The sequence below is a fragment of the Amphiura filiformis genome, chromosome 5, assembly GCF_039555335.1.
Source record: "Amphiura filiformis chromosome 5, Afil_fr2py, whole genome shotgun sequence".
NCBI lineage: Eukaryota > Metazoa > Echinodermata > Ophiuroidea > Amphilepidida > Amphiuridae > Amphiura > Amphiura filiformis.
The window spans coordinates 68,642,523-68,660,225 of NC_092632.1; the positions used below are offsets into that span (position 1 = coordinate 68,642,523).

The window sequence follows — 17,703 nt, forward strand, 5'->3', positions numbered from 1 at the left end:
TGTGCTCCCTCTGAATAAAAATGACAGATGAAATTCGCGCGCATTGTCCTGATAAGCACTTTTTTGGAAGCTCGAAGACTTAACAATTTAACATAATATGTTGCTCTGAAAATACACGCTATGTTACCATTCTCATCTTTTGAAGTACATAATATAGCTATTTTGTGTCTGGTATGATTGAGGAAATCTTGAGCCTAAAAACCTTGCTCCTGAGGAAGAAATCACAATTTGCACCCCTGTTCTTACCAAATGTCTGTGAAATGCCTTTTTACTTAAGGTGGTACTACACCACCTGATAAATTTTGTGACTAATTTTGCAAAAAAAAAAAAAAATAACTACACACTGGTAACAAAAGTTATGTATATAATAGGGGCAAGGAATCAATTACTTCACTGAAATTTCAGTGATTCAAGACAAGTGGTTCATTATATATGTTAAGAAATGAGGTACATTCTAGCGGTACCTCTTTTCTTATCATAAATAACATACCGCTTGTCTTGAGTCACTGAAATTCCAGTGTAGTGACTGGATTCCTTGCCCCTATAATAATTATACATAACGATTGTTACCGGTGTGTTATTATTTTTTGAGAAAAATGCTATAATAGTTACAAATTTATCAAGGAGTGTAGTAATAAAGTCTCAGGGTGTGTTCACACTATGCCTGTTTTGCCCTGGGTCCCGGGTACAACCCGGGTTAGACCCGGGTTGGTTAGAAGTGTGAACAGGAAAAAACCTCAAAAAAATCGATGCGGGTCAATTTTTTTCAACCTAGGAAAGAGTAGGTTAAAACCCGGGTCAAACCCGGGTATGACCCGGGTCAATTGTAGTGTGAACAGAAATTCACTGTTTGACCCGCATTACTAGAAGTAAATGCAACCATTATCACCCCATTTCTATTGTTTCTGTCTGCACTGGGAAAAGAATGATTCAGTTCTTTGGCAATAAAATCAATAAACATCTATTCCTGAGATAAGAAAACTATTTTCATGCAAACAAATTACTAGTATTATCGAAATCAAGAAGTAACAATTATTTTTGTGAGTTTTTAACCCAAAACAGCTACAATTAAGCCCGGGGGGGGCACTCAACTTAAATTTTGGTAGGGGTGTGCGGCGCGGAGCGCCGAACTTTGGGAACTGAGAACTGATTTTCGGGCAAAATAGGGGCTTGAAGAACTGAAATTTGGGCCAAATTATAGGCTGTTGAGCTAAAATTTCCAATTTTTTCCAAATTTGAGCTTAAAGAGCTGCAATTGTCAGAGTTTGAGGCTCAAAGAACTGGATTAGATTCAAATGTAGGGCTTAAGGAACTGCCGGAGAGCCTGAAAAAGGGACCCTTGACCGCCGCACATACCCGTACCACCTTAACATGTGAGTGCCCCCCCCGGGCAATTAAGAAGCAACTAGATAAATTACATAAGGTGGAATTAGGAAATAAAAATTAAAAAAATTAGCATAATTACTACAGTCGGGAGCTTGCATATCTACCGGTAATGACAGAATATGTATACGCCTGCATTTTTCAGTAGGCTTAGGCAAAATAATCAACCCGGGTCAATTTTCTTCATGAGAGTGGCTATAGTGTGAACAGAATTTTTTTCAACCCGGGACCCGGGTGCAACCCGGATTAACTCGGGTCCCGGGTAAATGATTCATATGTGAACATGACCTTATTTAAATGAGCTAAACATTTAAACAATACAAGTACTACATACTAATTCCGAAGCTGCAAAACAACATGTCTATAATAAAGTAAGAATGTATGTACATTGCTATTGTCCCAGGCAATTAGACAGCTGCTGGTTGCAACATATGACATGTCAAAGGTCAGATCAAATACTAAGCCCAGTTATGGTGCAGGGAGTTTGTTGTCTCATTATTTGCATATTTATCAATGTCACAAGTCGAGGGAGTAAGGGCTTAAATATCACACTGATACCCCCCAACTCAAAGGTCCTTGACCCAATCGATAGCCTTATCCAAAATTTGTCTTCGTCATAACTGAAATTTTGGTATCAGAACAAAGCACATAATTTTCTCATTACTCCAGTCGAATTTAACGCCATAGTCACTGGTGTGAACAAAATTGTGGTAACCACATAGGATGTGTATGTACTATGGAAGAAAAGTTGCTTGATTTGATACATTGTTTAAGTATAGAACAATAATTATTGATATTTGTACTTCAATTGTGTAAATCAACCACAATTTTATGCTGTGTACTTTTGAACACTTGAAAATGAAATGTTATTCAAAATTTTAGGTTTTAGAAAACTTAAAAAAACAACAACATTCGTTTGTGAAACTGCCATGGACTTGGGTTATTTTTTTGTTTAGCCCTATCCCCCCTATGAGAGATATGCGTAGATGCATATATTTTATGCTAGACCTTTGGTGTTTCATGACGGCCTAATGTTTGTATTTGGTAATAATTATAGTAACTAAAATTCAAAAATTGCTTCCTTTTGTCCCCACTGGCAGTAGATCATATCATCGGGTGCATCACATACTGGTCTATCTTGAATTTTTGACATTTTTGCGAAAATTGGTATATTTTTACGGAGCTCTTCCAATACAACAAATTACAGACCTCAATTTTTCCTAGATAATTAGTTATAAAATGTTTAATTTAAACTATCTATGATTTTTTCAAAATACGTATTTTCACATACTGGTCTATCTCGAAAAAAACCCACACATTTCTAGAAAATCGCAATTGAAAATCTTCGTATTAATATAAGTTTACCTTTCTATAATTTAATTAGACTATGGATTTTCATGAAAGTGGTTTTAAATTAAATCATATACTATAGCCAAAATATTAAATTCTCGATCATGAGAGCCAACTTGGAAGTACGCGACAGTTATTTGCGCCGAGCGTATTCACGCAAATACCGGCGCTTACGGGCGCAAACACAGCTTTTGAGAATTGACCAATCACACGATCGTTGCTAGGCAAGGTCAAGATTCGGTCATGCAGGTCGCGCGATCGTGTTATTCTATGAAAAGTACGCTGACACAGAAGGTACATCCTCTCATGATCGAGAAATTGTTATTTTGGCTATAGTACTTAACAGATTTATTTAAGTGGAATCTTTAAGTATATTTACGTATGTAATATTGCTTAAAACTACACTGAAGTTGTAGTTCTGTATGTGAAATCGTGAATTTCCCGATATCGTATTGAAAGTGCATTACATACTGGTCTATCTTGAGATAGACCAGTATGTGATGCGTCTAAAGTCACATCATTGTTCGCAAAATCGAGATAGCCCCAAGATAGACCAGTATGAAACACACTTTAAATACGATATCGGGAAATTAACTATTTCACATACAGAACTACAACTTTAGTGTAGTTTTAAGCAATACTGCATACATAAATATAATTCAAGATTCCACTTAAGGGTCAGTCCATGTCGAAACAGATTGAGTGTACACCCACCCTCTTGGATTTTGCTCTCCTTTGGCTCAGGGGTACCTTTCATGGACCCCTAGGTGAGGTCACAAGAAAAAATTCAAATTCCATTTCGTTTATGAATGGCGGGCAATCAAAGTTTGGCGACCTCAACCAAAATTGTGAATTTAAGGGGTCCAAATGACAAAGTGCTCTCTTTGAGGGGCACTTTTTTCTTAATTGAATCAGTTGTGATCCTCTTTTTGAATGTGGTCACTCACTGGCTGTGTCTGAAATACCTAATGCCAAAAAAGCCAATGTCAAAATCAGCACTTCGTACTGTTCAATCAAATTATCTTGATTTTGAAGGACCCATGATAATGTCACAGTGCACTTATAGGTCCTAATTATGTTCAGAATGGATTAACCATATGCCAATGTCTATGAGCAATTAAAAAAAAGAGAAATTTCTAGACCCCTACAGAATTTTAGGCCACCCCTAAAGTGGTTCAGCCACAAATGGCACTTAAAGTCGGCAAATTTTGACCCCTAATAACTTTAGGTGTACACCAGATATGAATTTCTAGTCTTTTGCATCTGAAAGAATGTTGTTTAATGTTACTAGGAACATAAGATTTGTTTTGTATTTTTTGTGTTTTAGTATTAAGTTGACGCTTTCAAAAATAGTCATTTTTGCCTAACATACCATGCATACAGGATACGGTACAAAATGCCAATTTTAGTATGATATTTTTTATATTTTTGATCACTTTATAGCCATTTGTATTATTTATCCTGATATTTCAAGTTGCTCTTGAGTCAAGTAATAAGAAAAAACTACTTTCTAATCCTCTGTATGGATTTTTAAGGGGGTCAAAAATGCACTTCCTGGCAACGATGCACATGTAAAGTACAGGTTATGGGGGTCAAATTTTCAGAATGCTCCCAATTATGTCAAGTAATATATCAAATTACTCGTATGGTCATGAGGATTCCAAAATGTATAGTTTGTTATGTGTCAGACCTTTCAGGAGGGCGCTATGACGAAAAATGTTCATAGGTCAACGACCTTTTGAAAGTATCAAAACACAAAAATACAAAACAAATCGTATGTTCCTAGTAACATAAGACTACATTCTTTCAGATGCAAAAGACTAGAAATTCATATCTGGTGTACACCTAAAGTTATTAGGTGTCAAAATTTGCCGATTTTAAGCGCCATTTGTGGCTGAACCACTTTAGGGGGGCCTAAAATTCTGTAGGGGGTCTAGAAATGTCTCTTTTTTGAATTGCTCATAGACATTGGCACATGGTTAATCCATTCTGAACATAATTAGGACCTATAAGTGCACTGTGGCATTATCATGGGTCCTTCAAAATCAAAGATAATTTGATTGAACAGTATGAAGTGCTGATTTTGACCCCCTCTGAAATCCCAACGAAATTCAAATCAATCTTTTTTGGCATTAGGCATTTGAGACACAGCCAGTGAGTGAAAACAAACAAAAAGAGGGTCACAACTAATTTAATTAAGAAGAAAATGCCTCTCAAAGAGAGCGCTTTGTCATTTGGACACCTTAAATTCCCAATTTTGGTCAAGGTCGCCAAACTTAGATGGCCCGCCATTCGAAACGAAATTGAATTTGAATTTTTTCTTGTGACCTCACCTAGGGGTCCATGAAAGGTACCCCTGAGCCAAAGGAGAGCATAATCCAAGAGGGTGGGTGTACACTCAGTCTGTTTTGACATGGACTGACCCTTAAATAAATTTGTTAAGTATATGCTTTAATTTAAAACCACTTTCATTAAAATCCAAAGTCTAATTAAATTATAGAAAGGTTTACTTAATATGAAGATTTTCAATTGCGATTTTCCTCGAAATGCGTGTTTTTCGAGATAGACCAGTATGTGATGCGTCCGACGATATATGTCTGTGGGTACACACAAATAAATCACACATTGCACAATTCAATTTAGTATGTTACATATTTATTTATCACTTACTCTGATTGTGGAGATTGCATGTCCAATCTCATTTGGTGCAAGTCAAGTGTATGCTACATGCTGCACAGCATTTCTTCAATTCAAAAAAATAATATGTACCATTGACTTTCAAGCAGTACCAATTAATATTTACATAATCATTTTATTGGGAAGGGGAACGAGCCCCCGTAGTACCATGGGGTGCATTTCGCTTAAATATTTATGATAAATCACGACATCATAAATCATTGCAAAACCAAACCCACCGTAACTCTTAACACCCTGAGCACTACCTGCCGATCTAACATTCTCTCTGATTGGTCAATTACATTATATCTTCATTTGAATCACCAATCAGAATGGAGCTTTGCAAATAATTCACCCCATTTTTTTTTGTGTGGTGAACTTATTCTAACAATGTTGCTGATTGGTCCAATAAGCAGGTAGTTCTCATAATATCCTATGGAAGAGTTACGATGGGCTGGGACTCTACCATGTGTTGTAAAATACACCCTGGTTATAAAACAGTGCCTCAAAACATACTGGTGTTCATACAAAAACTATACAAAAAATACAAGGGTTGTTTTTCATTATTTTTTAGGCCAGTGATATTACATTGTTAAGATCTCATAATTGAACATGTGTCACTCAGTATAGGTACTAGATTTAAGATACCACACATACTTTACTGCATCATGTGAATTTGAAAGCCATTGAACTGGATCACACAGTAGCACTGTGGTTAAATCCCGGTGGGTTCAGTCTTCACTGACAATGTGTACGCATGATGGTTCCAATTAGGGGTACTTTTCAAGAAATGTCTCATGGAATCTTCGTGGACAAAATTGTTCATGATTGTCCAAATTAAGCGCTGTTTTTGAGCAAAATTGTCCTTGAAATGAAAAATAGGGTGTATTTCTAGTACTTTTGTCTGTGTTTTACCGCTACAGTTTTCGTTATTGTCCTCATTTCTCAGTGAAATAGGGGGGAAATTCAAAAGCGTCCTTGAAATGGTAAAAATAGGGGTATTTATTTCGGAAAAATGTCCTTGATTCCTTGTGATAAGGGAGTGAAATAAAAATGCGTCCTCAAAATGATGAAAATAGGGGAGGTATTTGGGGGCAAATTTTCCTTGATTTCGCGCAAAATAGGGGGTAAAATTGCTGCAAATGTCCTCGATTCCCCGTGAAATAGGGGTCATTTTCAAATCCTGGAACGGTCATACGTCCTACCTTTAAATACAAACTGAACCCACCGGGGGTTAAACCATAGACAAATGAACTACAGACCATCACCATTCACCAACAGGCAAAGTCCCTGTGCTTTGAATAAAATAAGAATTCGCACATATTCATGAGCGCTGATCATTCTATTGCTCGTTTCACAAATCACATGCATACCATTTGTGCCTATTATGGAGTATTTAGGGTTTAATTTCAGCTCTATGCATTTGTGCGAAAGATGGCAAGACTGCTTTGAAAAAAATATGCGGTAACAGGCGCAGAGTGTGGATGTGCAATGTAGCATTTCCATGCTCGTGCTAGTCTATAGGGGCAAACACATGGATGAATACTGTTTTTGTCAACAATGGCACAAAATGATGTTCTGCAAACATTTCCATTTTACAGGAATCTAATTTTGTAATTCTCAACTTTAGCTAAAACCTAATACTAGTCTGTCTGTTACTTCATTTCAATCTAATATATACATGCATGCCATTTGTTATAAAAAAAAAAAAAGTGGGAAGTATCCTCCTTTGCTAATACAGTAAAACCTCATTATAACGAAATCTGATACAAGAAAAACTATTATAAAGAAGTATTTTTCCAGAACCAAGATACATAATTCTTATGTTATTTATTGTTTTTACAACCCTGATATAACAAAATTTGGATATAACAAAGTAATTTCTCTGTCCATGACAACTTCGTTACAATGAGTTTCCACTGTACTGCTGAAATACATATTTATCTAATCAGTAGTCTTGTTAAAATCACAAGCTCCAAAATATAGAAAAGAAATAGTATACATGTATTAAAGTCAGCATGTACTTCTCTCGTGTAAATTTACTCCTTTATAAACATTTTCTATAGATAAACGACTCTTTAAAATAAAAATTCACCAAATTCACCTTCAAAACTTATCTTATTACAATTTGGAACTTTTTCGGAGCTGTTCTTGTTTTAATTGATCTGGTACATGATAGCAGATATATACAGAAGTTAAGGGTCCATTCACACTTCAACTACAGTGGAATAAGGGTAATTAGATCATCCTGAAATGTGAACTGGGCCCTTATATTTTGGAATAAACAAGACAAAAATATAGCATTCTTTTGAGAAATAAATGAACCTTTGAAGTGGGAAGCAGGTCGCATAAATAAATATATACATTATGATACTCATACCCTAATCCAACTATGTATCTAAAACTATATACAAGTATGTACACCCTCTTTAAAAGGGCACATGATGTTGATCATTTGTGTTCTTTTGCAAAAATATATCAAAATCAAAAATTGTCGGAATGATAATAACGACATAATTTTAGTTGCTAAAATCATAATTTTGTTTCATTTGCTGAATTCTATTTCCAACACATCAAATATATAACCACATTAGAAAATCCCTGCCTTGTTTTTACTTTTTACTCTTTGGGGATGGAGGTATCACAATATATCTTTACTGAGATCAACTTAAATGCTTTGTACTTTTTTAAGTTCAGCAATTTAAAACAAAAAAGTTGTGCTAACAAAATACTGCATGCTTTAGATCATTGAATTGACACTAAATATATATGTAAATTTTGTAAACAACTTGTATTGCTGCTCCACACAAAATTAAAATCAGTCCAACCTCAGTCTTATCCGACCATGATGGGATCAACTAGCGTTGGTCGGATAAGTGACACACCCGCTTAGATGAATTGTGTAATTCCGCATTTAATGCTCAAAGTACAACAATTGTGACAACCGATGATCAAGTTACTTTTAAATAATATGGATTAATATTAACACGGAAAGATGGTACTTCAGTATAACAATGCTGTTTGTAACAAAGAGTTGTCCTTCTGTTTCAGAGCATGAAAATAAAGTATCAAAGCATTTGATCATTTTTGATGTTTGCCTATTAAGATCACTCTGATCAAAGTATAAAAACCTTGTAATTTTTTTGTGCCTTTGCCTTTTCCCATTGGTGAAAGATGATATGTTTCACTGTGATTTCCCTGCTTTGGTAGGAAACACTTTATTAAGATTCTGAAGTAAACAGATGCTTACAGTGTCTTTGTCAATATATCCAAGATAGTTCAGAAGTGGATTCACTTACTAGTGAGTTTGCATATGACCTATATCGTCAGTCACAACTTCCAGTATGGTTCATGATATTGACATGAAGGAAAGTCATAAGAGGTAGTCTACATGCATTAGCAGTCCAATGCTGTCAGTGTACATTATGGGAATACAAGAATGAGGGCAAGGTTAGTGTCAGAACAAAACATGTCTGCGTATGTCTGCGGTAGTGCTGGATTGAAAAACTGGGGGTCGATCTGCAGGAACCCCTGAACTTGCAGAAAATTTAAAAATAGGGGGTCCGAACTGTATTTTGGTGAGTCCGGGACCCCCAAATGCAGTCTAGCGCTACCCCTGAATGAGGGTGGCTGGATGACAAAATCATCAACCAGAGTTTTCAAAAAAATGCACACAGGACAATGATAACACAAGATGAGTGCAATACTGATCACAAATGTGAAATGTTTCAGTCCTTCATCCTTCAATGGTCAGTTCATACATGTCGATGTCATCAAATTCGGCACTCATTTTTGAAGCCCATTCTTCGTTATTCTTCACCGCCTATACAAATATTTCAAGAAAACAGAAAAAGATGTTAATAGTAATTACAAATGTCTTCCTGAGATATTTGGAAATGACCTGTACATCTCAATACAATTTGCACCTCAAAATTCAATTACTACATGAAAGAAGTGGAACATTTGTACTTCACACAGTGCATGGTCTATATGCTTATAATATAATTTCCTTCAAAACATGGGTGCATCAAATTGGACCAAAAATGTGGTCACTCCATGTAATTTTACACAAAATTAGGGTTAGGGTTAACTTACACAAAATAATTACATGTACATGAAGGATCGACCAAAATTCAGCAATAACAAAAAATTTGCATAAATAATGCAGCCAAACTACCATTTTAGACAACTTTGATCTATAATCTGCATCAGAAATGAGAGCTGAGTTAAGTAAATGTGACAAATAATGATAGATACTTCACATGTAAGGACAGACACTAAATGACCCACCTTCACAGGCATCTTCTTTTTCTTGGGTTTCTTTGCTGCTGGCATTTCTTTCTGATCCGTTTCTGATGGTATCAACCCCGACAGGCTAACATTCTCATACTTCCTCTTGGGTGGGGACATAATGCTGGACCCTGCAAATGATGACATGCAGCTGGACATGGATGACCCTGGACGATGACCACCATCCTCTGGTGACACTGATTCAACGGGTGAAAATGGGAGTCCCTGAGGTGACATGATGTGATCGAAACCAAAGCACGAGTCATCTAATGATCTTTGGGGGCCAACGACTGATGATGGTGTGGAAGTGTCCGAGGCATTCATCTTAGGCAGTCTTGGAACGGGTCTGCCAAATGTCAACGGTGAAATATGGAACCCACTGTCACATTGTTGCACTGGAGTCAACTTGGTCTTTTTGAGAGACTGGGGCTCGCATTCCGAGTCCGTTTGAGAGCCGCGACTTGCTTGATCAACATCACTTTTTCGCTTTGAAGTGTTCTTTTGTTTTTCGTAAGTAGAAACTTTCTTCTGCTGCCTCGTTCTCCTCGGGGCTGAGGTCTGCTGCCCACGCTTCCTTCTTTGTGATGCTGCCGAATAAAACAAAATAACTTATTACTAAATATTACACCATACAGCCAGCAGAAATATTTTGTGGTAGACCGGTCTGAGCCACCACACAATTTTCATTTATTTTGGTTAGGTTTATGCAACGTCACTACGTGGAAACTCTCCAGATGAGTTGAGCTCTGTTACCTTTTAACAATGTGAAAAGTTACTGTTGTGATTACCACATCACCCCAGGGGTTCTCCTGGTTGAAGGTATACGGGATGTGCCACGGTTTTGGGGTACCTTTTCAGGGATTTTGGTATAAGTGCCCTAAAAAGCGCCCAATTTGGGTGATTTTGGGGTGCTTTTTGTTGAAAATTGGTATATTGATGGGTAGCAAAAACAGCAAAAAGTCCGAAAGTCTGCGTGGCACATCCCCATACAAATTTTTTTGACCCCCCCCCCGGATAGTTGTTTACATTTTGAGAGCGTGCAAAGCGTAAACACGGAAGTGGGGTTCTGACTGGCTGATTCAATCGTCTGACAGTCGTAACAACAGACGCGGTAATCTGATTGGCTGATTACGTGTCAAAACGTTGGTCGGCACAAACAAAGCTCTGTGTTTTTGGTCATTAACAGGGCGCTCGCGTCAATCTGAGACTACCGTTTTTCTCTGAAACTGAGTGTAGTGGTGTCAATAAACCATGTTCATTACTCCGCAGGATCAATACTCCAAAGGCTTGTTGCTCCGAAGGGTCATTACTCTAAAATTTGTAGTAAAGAGCCTTTGGAGTAATGAAACTTGTTGTAAATTTGGAGTAATAACCCTTTGGAGCAAGGAACCTTCGAAATAATGAATGACCCTTTAGAATAACGAAACTTTGGAATAACAACTGTTTGGAATATCAGTCCCTTTGGAATAACAAAGCATAACCATTTTCAGGGAGCAAAATAAACCAAGACAAGGCAATTTGTTTCCGGGTGCCCCTTGTTTTTGCCTTGGTGCCCCTTCAAATGTGTAATTTCTAAAGAGTATGTGATTGCCTTTGTACCCTCACATGCTTCAAACAAATTGCTTTGAAAATGGGTGCCCTGACTGCCCTCACAAAACTAACCTTAGACCCCAAGTTATCCTCTGAAATTTTACTACATACAGTTACTCATAGTTTTGATGACTGGAAAATTTACTACCTTCATTCATGCATAACACCTAAATTGCTATGTGAATTAAAATTCACCTATCTTACAATCCTAGTCAATTGTCAATACTCTTCCTTCCCAAAGGAATTTACAAATTGTCTCATAAATACCGTACCTGTTTTCGTCACGTTTGCTTGTTTGTTCGTCTTCCTTGAAGGAGACAACACGTCTAGGTCATCCATCAACGATGATTCATCCGTCTGACATTCCATGTCACTAGTCGTCGTGACTCCTCCATCTGTCTCCAGATCTCCATCGTAAGGATCACTCGCCTAGTTTATATGTTCAACAAAACAAATTTAATGTTATTTACTGGGGAAAAAATCTATTGGTTTCACTTTCAATACAAAGCAGCCCATTGTCCATCTGATTCTCAACTTAAGTTAAAATTTTCTGACATCATGTTGGTCATGTTTGCTTGTTGTAAAGTCACTGGGGGCGCTTATAGGGGCATGGGAGGTTAATGGAACAAATACGGTACTTGGAATATTAACTCTGCCGACTGAGGAAAACCAGTGTGTGGGAAACCTCCAAAGTCGCAAGGTTACCAGATAGTGTGTGGGAAGCAGCCATATTGTCCATCTGATTCTCAACTTACGTTAAAATTTTCTGACATCATGTTGGTCATGTTTGCTTGTTGTAAAGTCACTGGGGCGCTTATAGGGGCATGGGAGGTTAATGGAACAAATACGGTACTTGGAATATTAACTCTGCCGACTGAGGAAAACCAGTGTGTGGGAAACCTCCAAAGTCATGAGGTTACCAGATGTAGCGTGTGGGAAACCTCCAAGGGGCGGGAGGATCACACATAACCTGTAATCTAAGTCCCTCTCCAATCACTATCATAAAGTACATATCAGAGGTCAAGTCCTAATACTGTTTGAAGTGAGCAACCAAATGAAGTTGCAAAGTGTATGCACTGTAAAATCCCTAGAAGTACATAAACCTGTGAATAACTCTACCCTTACCTGTCTGTGTCCTCTTATATTTTCCTTTTGCTCGGAATCTGTAGTGTCTGTACTTGATTTCTGTAAAGTGATAACAATATAGGGGTGTGATTTTCGGGTAATTTTGTGCCCGGGTACCAGCGCATTTTTTCAGGCGGGTAACTGGTACCAAATTGCAAAAAAATATATAAAAAAATAATTTAAAAAAAAATTTCGGGTACCGGGCAGGGAATTTTCTACCCAAGTAATAGGATTCTCGGGCGGGACTCGAATTCCCGGGTCTCACTCACACCCTTATAACAATATATATTTATTTTATTATTACATGTATTATTATTATTTATGTGCCACAAGCATTTTGTGCAGAAATTATCCAATGTATGTTGCAAAGGTTGGAATAGTAGACAAATAAAGTCACATGCTACAAAATAATTCTTCTGTGTTTTACCAAATAGAAATTTTGAGTTTTATTTTTACATTTTTAAAAAAAAAAAAGACATAAGAAATGAATTTCTTGATTTTCAAAGAGGACTATGTACGTGAAAAACAGCGTGAATTCGGGCAAAAATACACTAAAACAGGCTCACCTGAAAATCAATATAATTGTGTAAATTTTGGCCACAAAAAATCTGGAAAAATCCAGACAAATCACATCCTTGTAATTAAGATGGCCTAATCATTCACAATAAAACTTACCAGAAGGTATTTCCTGGCCAATCTTTGAACAATTTCTTTTGCAGAATTCCCATCTGTGTCTTCAGCTGAGGAGGATTCTAATCAAAATGACAAAAGGTATAAAAAAGCTCAAATTTTACACAATATTACTAGGCTAGATTTAAGAACCGTGCCTACAGCACTTTCCACCAACACGCATGTAAAATGTGTTGTTATTTGCCGCTCACTCACTTGAAGATGGATGTTTAGCCCAAATGAGATTCAAAAGTATATTAAAAAGAGTCTGCAAGGTTGACAGCAAAATGCATGTTTTGATTTTTATTTTTACATAAAAAATAGGGATATTTTTTATGTATATTTTTTTTGCAAATATTTTTTTATCGGTATTTTTTGGAAAATCACAATAATGAATTCAAGGGAGGGTCAGAAAATGAAGTGAGGGCGGGTGACGGGAAACTCAAAATCGACTTTCCTTGGCCTTATGACATGCCATTTTACTGTGTTATTGATTGGATGCTGCATGTTTCCAACATTTCATATAACTACCAGAACGTCCAGAAGTTAACAGACAGAAACATGGTCATGGAAATGTGTCATCGTTAAAAGGGAAAATTGGCTAACTTCCTTAAATACTTTGGTCTATTGACGCGCTATTAACAATAAACGCCGAAACGGGCATTGATTGTGATTGACGGGCGCTCAGTTCCAATAATTGAAACTCCGGCTCCGACCGGGAGCTCCAACAGGTGCTGTGTATAGGTATCCCAGGCAAACCTTAGTTAACACATTTGCTAGTCAGCGAAATTCGCCGAGACCGGGCCAAAACACAATGCATATAATTACATAGAAATTTGAGTTATTTTCGAGAATAGGTCGGTGAAGGAAACCTACATAAATACAGGCCGCGACAAATTTTATTTTTTAGCTTGCCCGATCGGGCAGGCAATATCCAAAAATTGGTTGCCCGAAATTAACCCATATTCCGGCAACAATTGTCGACAAAGTCACATACCGTACTCATCATGCAGTGCAGTGCATAGTACCGTAAGTGTGCGAATTTGGCAGTTTCATTCTTACGGAAATCCAATACTTTTCTCAGTTAAGTTGATAAATAAATGAGTATTCATGAAATGCATAAAAAGTGAACATTTCATTCAATTATTTCACTGTTTGTTTCTTACATGTGGAAAATAATGTGTATTTATGTGAAATTTTGTCAGTAAAGTCACGGCGATTTACGTATTTCGCCAACCACTAGTACATCTCAATCTCAATCATATGCAAATGCATGGCCAGCTGACGTCATTGACGTCATGATATTTGCACGAAACAGGTTCTATAATTGGCCAAACTTCCAATACGTCACGTAACGGCATGATGTTCATTAGCATATATACATGTATATGTCTGCAAGTCTGGTGTGGGATACAAGTGCCTAGCGAAATTTGAGTTCCATTTCAAGAAGTTTTCTACTTTGTTTTGACGTTTTTTTACTTCTGTGAACACGCCAAGTTGGACAGAAATACTCCATTTTAAATCATCAAGCTTTAATTGGTTTAAGTTTTAATTGCCCGACAAAAAATGTGATTGCCCCGGGCTATCGGACAGGCGATTTGTCGCAGCCTGCATAAATATGTTTTCTATACTTCACTTGACCCAAATATATGATTTTTTATGGTGATAATCAAGTCGCACATGGAATTTTAGAGGATTTTGATAGCAGTTCCATTAAAAAAGCTGCTATCGCCATGAGATTAAGATCTAGAAACACCCCTAAATGCCGTTTTGGGAAATTTTGCTAGCAGAATCTTTTTGATGAAAGTCAATCTTGTCTTTGACAAGATGTAACTTTGTTACGGAAAGTGCTGTGACAAAGATGTTTTCAGTTTTGGCTTTCTTTACTCAAGGTAGGTAACCTAGGCAAACCTTAGTTAACACATTTACTAGTCAGCGAATTACCGAGACCGGGGCCCCAACACAATGCATATTTACATAGAAATTTGAATTTTTTTCGAGAATAGGTGGGTGAAGGAAACCTACATAAATATGTTTTCTATACTTCACTTGACCCAAATATATGATTTTTTTTTTTTTTTTTTAAGTCGCACACATGGAATTTTAGATGGATTTTGATAGTAGTTCTATTAAAAAAAGCTGCCATCGCCATAAGACTAAGATCTAGAAACACCCCCGAAATGCCGTTTTGGGGAATTTTGCTAGCTGAATCTTTTTGATGAAAGTCAATCTTTGACAAGATGTAACTTTGCTACGGAAAGTGCTATGAAAAAATGGTTTTCAGTTTTGGCTTAGTTTACTCAAGGGCTTTAATTTGATATATAAAACGATGCAATTTGATGGCAAATTTGAATTCACCTAGGATACCTACTCAAGGGCTTTAATTTGATATGTAAAATGATGCAGTTTGATGGCAAATTTGAATTCACCTAGCATACCTACTGTGTATGTGTTTGTATGTGTTTAATTCACATACACACTTAGCCGTCGGTTCGAAGAAATCGTTGCTCCAAAAATGATTGCAAATTACACATTTGTAATCATTTTTCACCACAAAATACGATATGAAAACACAGGTGAGCAATGACCAATGTATGAATACACATGAATATATGGAGAGGTGAAACAGGTTATTAATTATTGTCAATATTAATATTTTGCGACATTTATAATGAAAATAATTAACACTCTAGCCACCCTATATGGCACCTTCTACAACTTGAGAACAAGTCCTCAAACGTTCGAAATTTGTAGTTACTACAACTGACGGGCGCTATACGCGCTAGCGCCCGAAACAAAACCCTATTTCCCACAATAAACCTCAAAATAGATGGTGGCGCAGTTATTATTGTCTAGTTCATGCAATTTGCGAGGGTTGTATTTGTCATGACACACTTTTATTTTTGAAAAAAATCTGAAGACATGCCCACCTTTCACTCTGGCTTCTCGCTCTCGAGACGTTTTAGATTTTGCCTTCACTCGTCCACCACCTCGCCGTCTGGGCGGCATTTTGAATTGCATGTAGAGTATCAAATAGAAATTAAGTTAATCAGCATGTATGTTTATAACAGAATAAGCTTATTTTGTCCATTTATTGTGCTTCCCAGTGTAAGCTTAAAACACACATCATGACAAAGCATGATAACGAAAAGCCATTGATTTCGCAAAGCTGTTTATCATTTTGAAAACACCACTGCTGTAGTGATTCTATATAGAAGTTGGCTTGACCTGCAGCGATATCCCTAAATGAATAAATTATATCATAAATAGACGTTTTTGTCGTAAAATAGCTTCTAATCATTACGTAACACTGTAACTGATTTTTATAAAACATTGTAAGACTTTGAATTTTCATGAAAAATGTAAATATAACTTATATAAGGTAAATCTAAAATAAGTTGATTAAAGTTAAAAACACCTTACAGAGCGCCCTCTTCCAAAAGTATTTTTGCATCAGGGTGGTTGAAAAATATCTCCCAAACATAAATTGGTTTGATTTCCAAAGGGATGCAAGGCGGGGCAATATAAGGGAGTGTAACTGTCATAAATACTTTGATAGGGGTGGGCGCCTGGGGGGCACTTCAATATGAAATGGATATAGGTGTAGGGCTGGCACTTTCGCACTAAGGGGCATTCGGTGAGAGCAAAATGTATAAAATATGGGGTCATTGGGTGAGAGCATGATTTTTGGCATTCGGTGAGAGCAAAATGTAAAAAATATGGGGTCATTGGGTGAGAACATGACCTTTTTTATAAATGGAATCTTTGGGTGAGAGCCGAAACAGCGCTGCAAAAACCTCGAAAATCGAATTTCTAGTTCTTATGGCTTCAAATTTCATTGTTTTTTCAAAATAAGTAACAAAATCAGTGATAAATGAAAGTTGCTGTTCAAATTGAACTTGTAAGGGTCTTTGGGTGACAGATCAAATGGAAAAATATGGGGTCTTCGGGTGACAGAGCATGTGTTCGTAAAAAAAATATGGGGTCTTTGGGTGACATGCTGTACGCGTCACCTCCAAAGTTGGAGTGCCCCCCAGCTGGTGGGCGAAATGAGCTGAAATGGATGAGGGTCAAAAAAAGGTTATATAGGTTTTCAAAACAAATCGGGGGGGGGGGGTCAAAAAAGTTTTTGGTCTATTAGGGTAAGATGGGGTACTGGACAGTGGGGTAAGTGGCAGGCAGTGGGACATTAAGGGGACCGTTCATTATTAATGCCGGAGGGGGCTAGGACAATTGTAGGAGGTTATGTGATTTTTACACACTGGTAGACAGTGACAATATTAACCATACAAACTTTATTTTTTTGAACATGACAGAGGATTTAAAATAAGTACATTAGAATAGTTCAAAAAAGTTTAGTAAAATAGAATGACGTCACAATACCTTAATGACATCACTCCATGCACGTTCGGCGGGGGATGGGGAAAATATTTTCACAGGGGATGGACCCCCCAATTATTGACACCTGTATGTGGGTTTCTGACCAATTAACCTCAAATTTGGCAATTTTAACCTAAAAGTGCCCATTTTTTGCGCGATCGCGCGAATTTATTCCACTTTAATACCATGATCTCTCCAGTTTAGCCTCAATATGGCAATATTTTTCGGGCGTATTTGTAC

The 17,703-nt window shown here is 37.1% G+C and overlaps 1 protein-coding gene across 1 annotated transcript; it reads right to left on the reverse strand.

Moving 5' to 3' along the window:
• Nucleotides 1–8,915: 8,915 nt before the first annotated feature.
• On the reverse strand, nucleotides 8,916–16,288 carry LOC140153614 (uncharacterized). The gene is made up of 6 exons (XM_072176404.1): nucleotides 16,014–16,288; nucleotides 13,090–13,166; nucleotides 12,415–12,474; nucleotides 11,562–11,718; nucleotides 9,700–10,286; nucleotides 8,916–9,232 (listed from the first exon to the last, which is right to left on the reverse strand). Exons 1-6 carry the CDS (start codon nucleotides 16,102–16,104, stop codon nucleotides 9,146–9,148), a joined length of 1,059 nt encoding a protein of 352 aa, XP_072032505.1. The 5' UTR covers nucleotides 16,105–16,288; the 3' UTR covers nucleotides 8,916–9,145.
• Between the last annotated feature and the right edge of the window lie 1,415 nt (nucleotides 16,289–17,703).

What these genes read in the sequence shown, in the direction of transcription:
- LOC140153614 (XM_072176404.1), bottom strand. Translation starts at nt 16,104, where the DNA reads ATGCAATTCAAAATGCCGCCCAGACGGCGAGGTGGTGGACGAGTGAAG. An exon ending in GCGAGAAGCCAGAGTGAAAG is followed by an intron (nt 13,167 to 16,013) that starts GTGGGCATGTCT and finishes CATTTTGATTAG; the next exon opens with AATCCTCCTCAGCTGAAGAC. An exon ending in AGCAAACGTGACGAAAACAG is followed by an intron (nt 10,287 to 11,561) that starts GTACGGTATTTA and finishes TTTATTCGGCAG; the next exon opens with CATCACAAAGAAGGAAGCGT.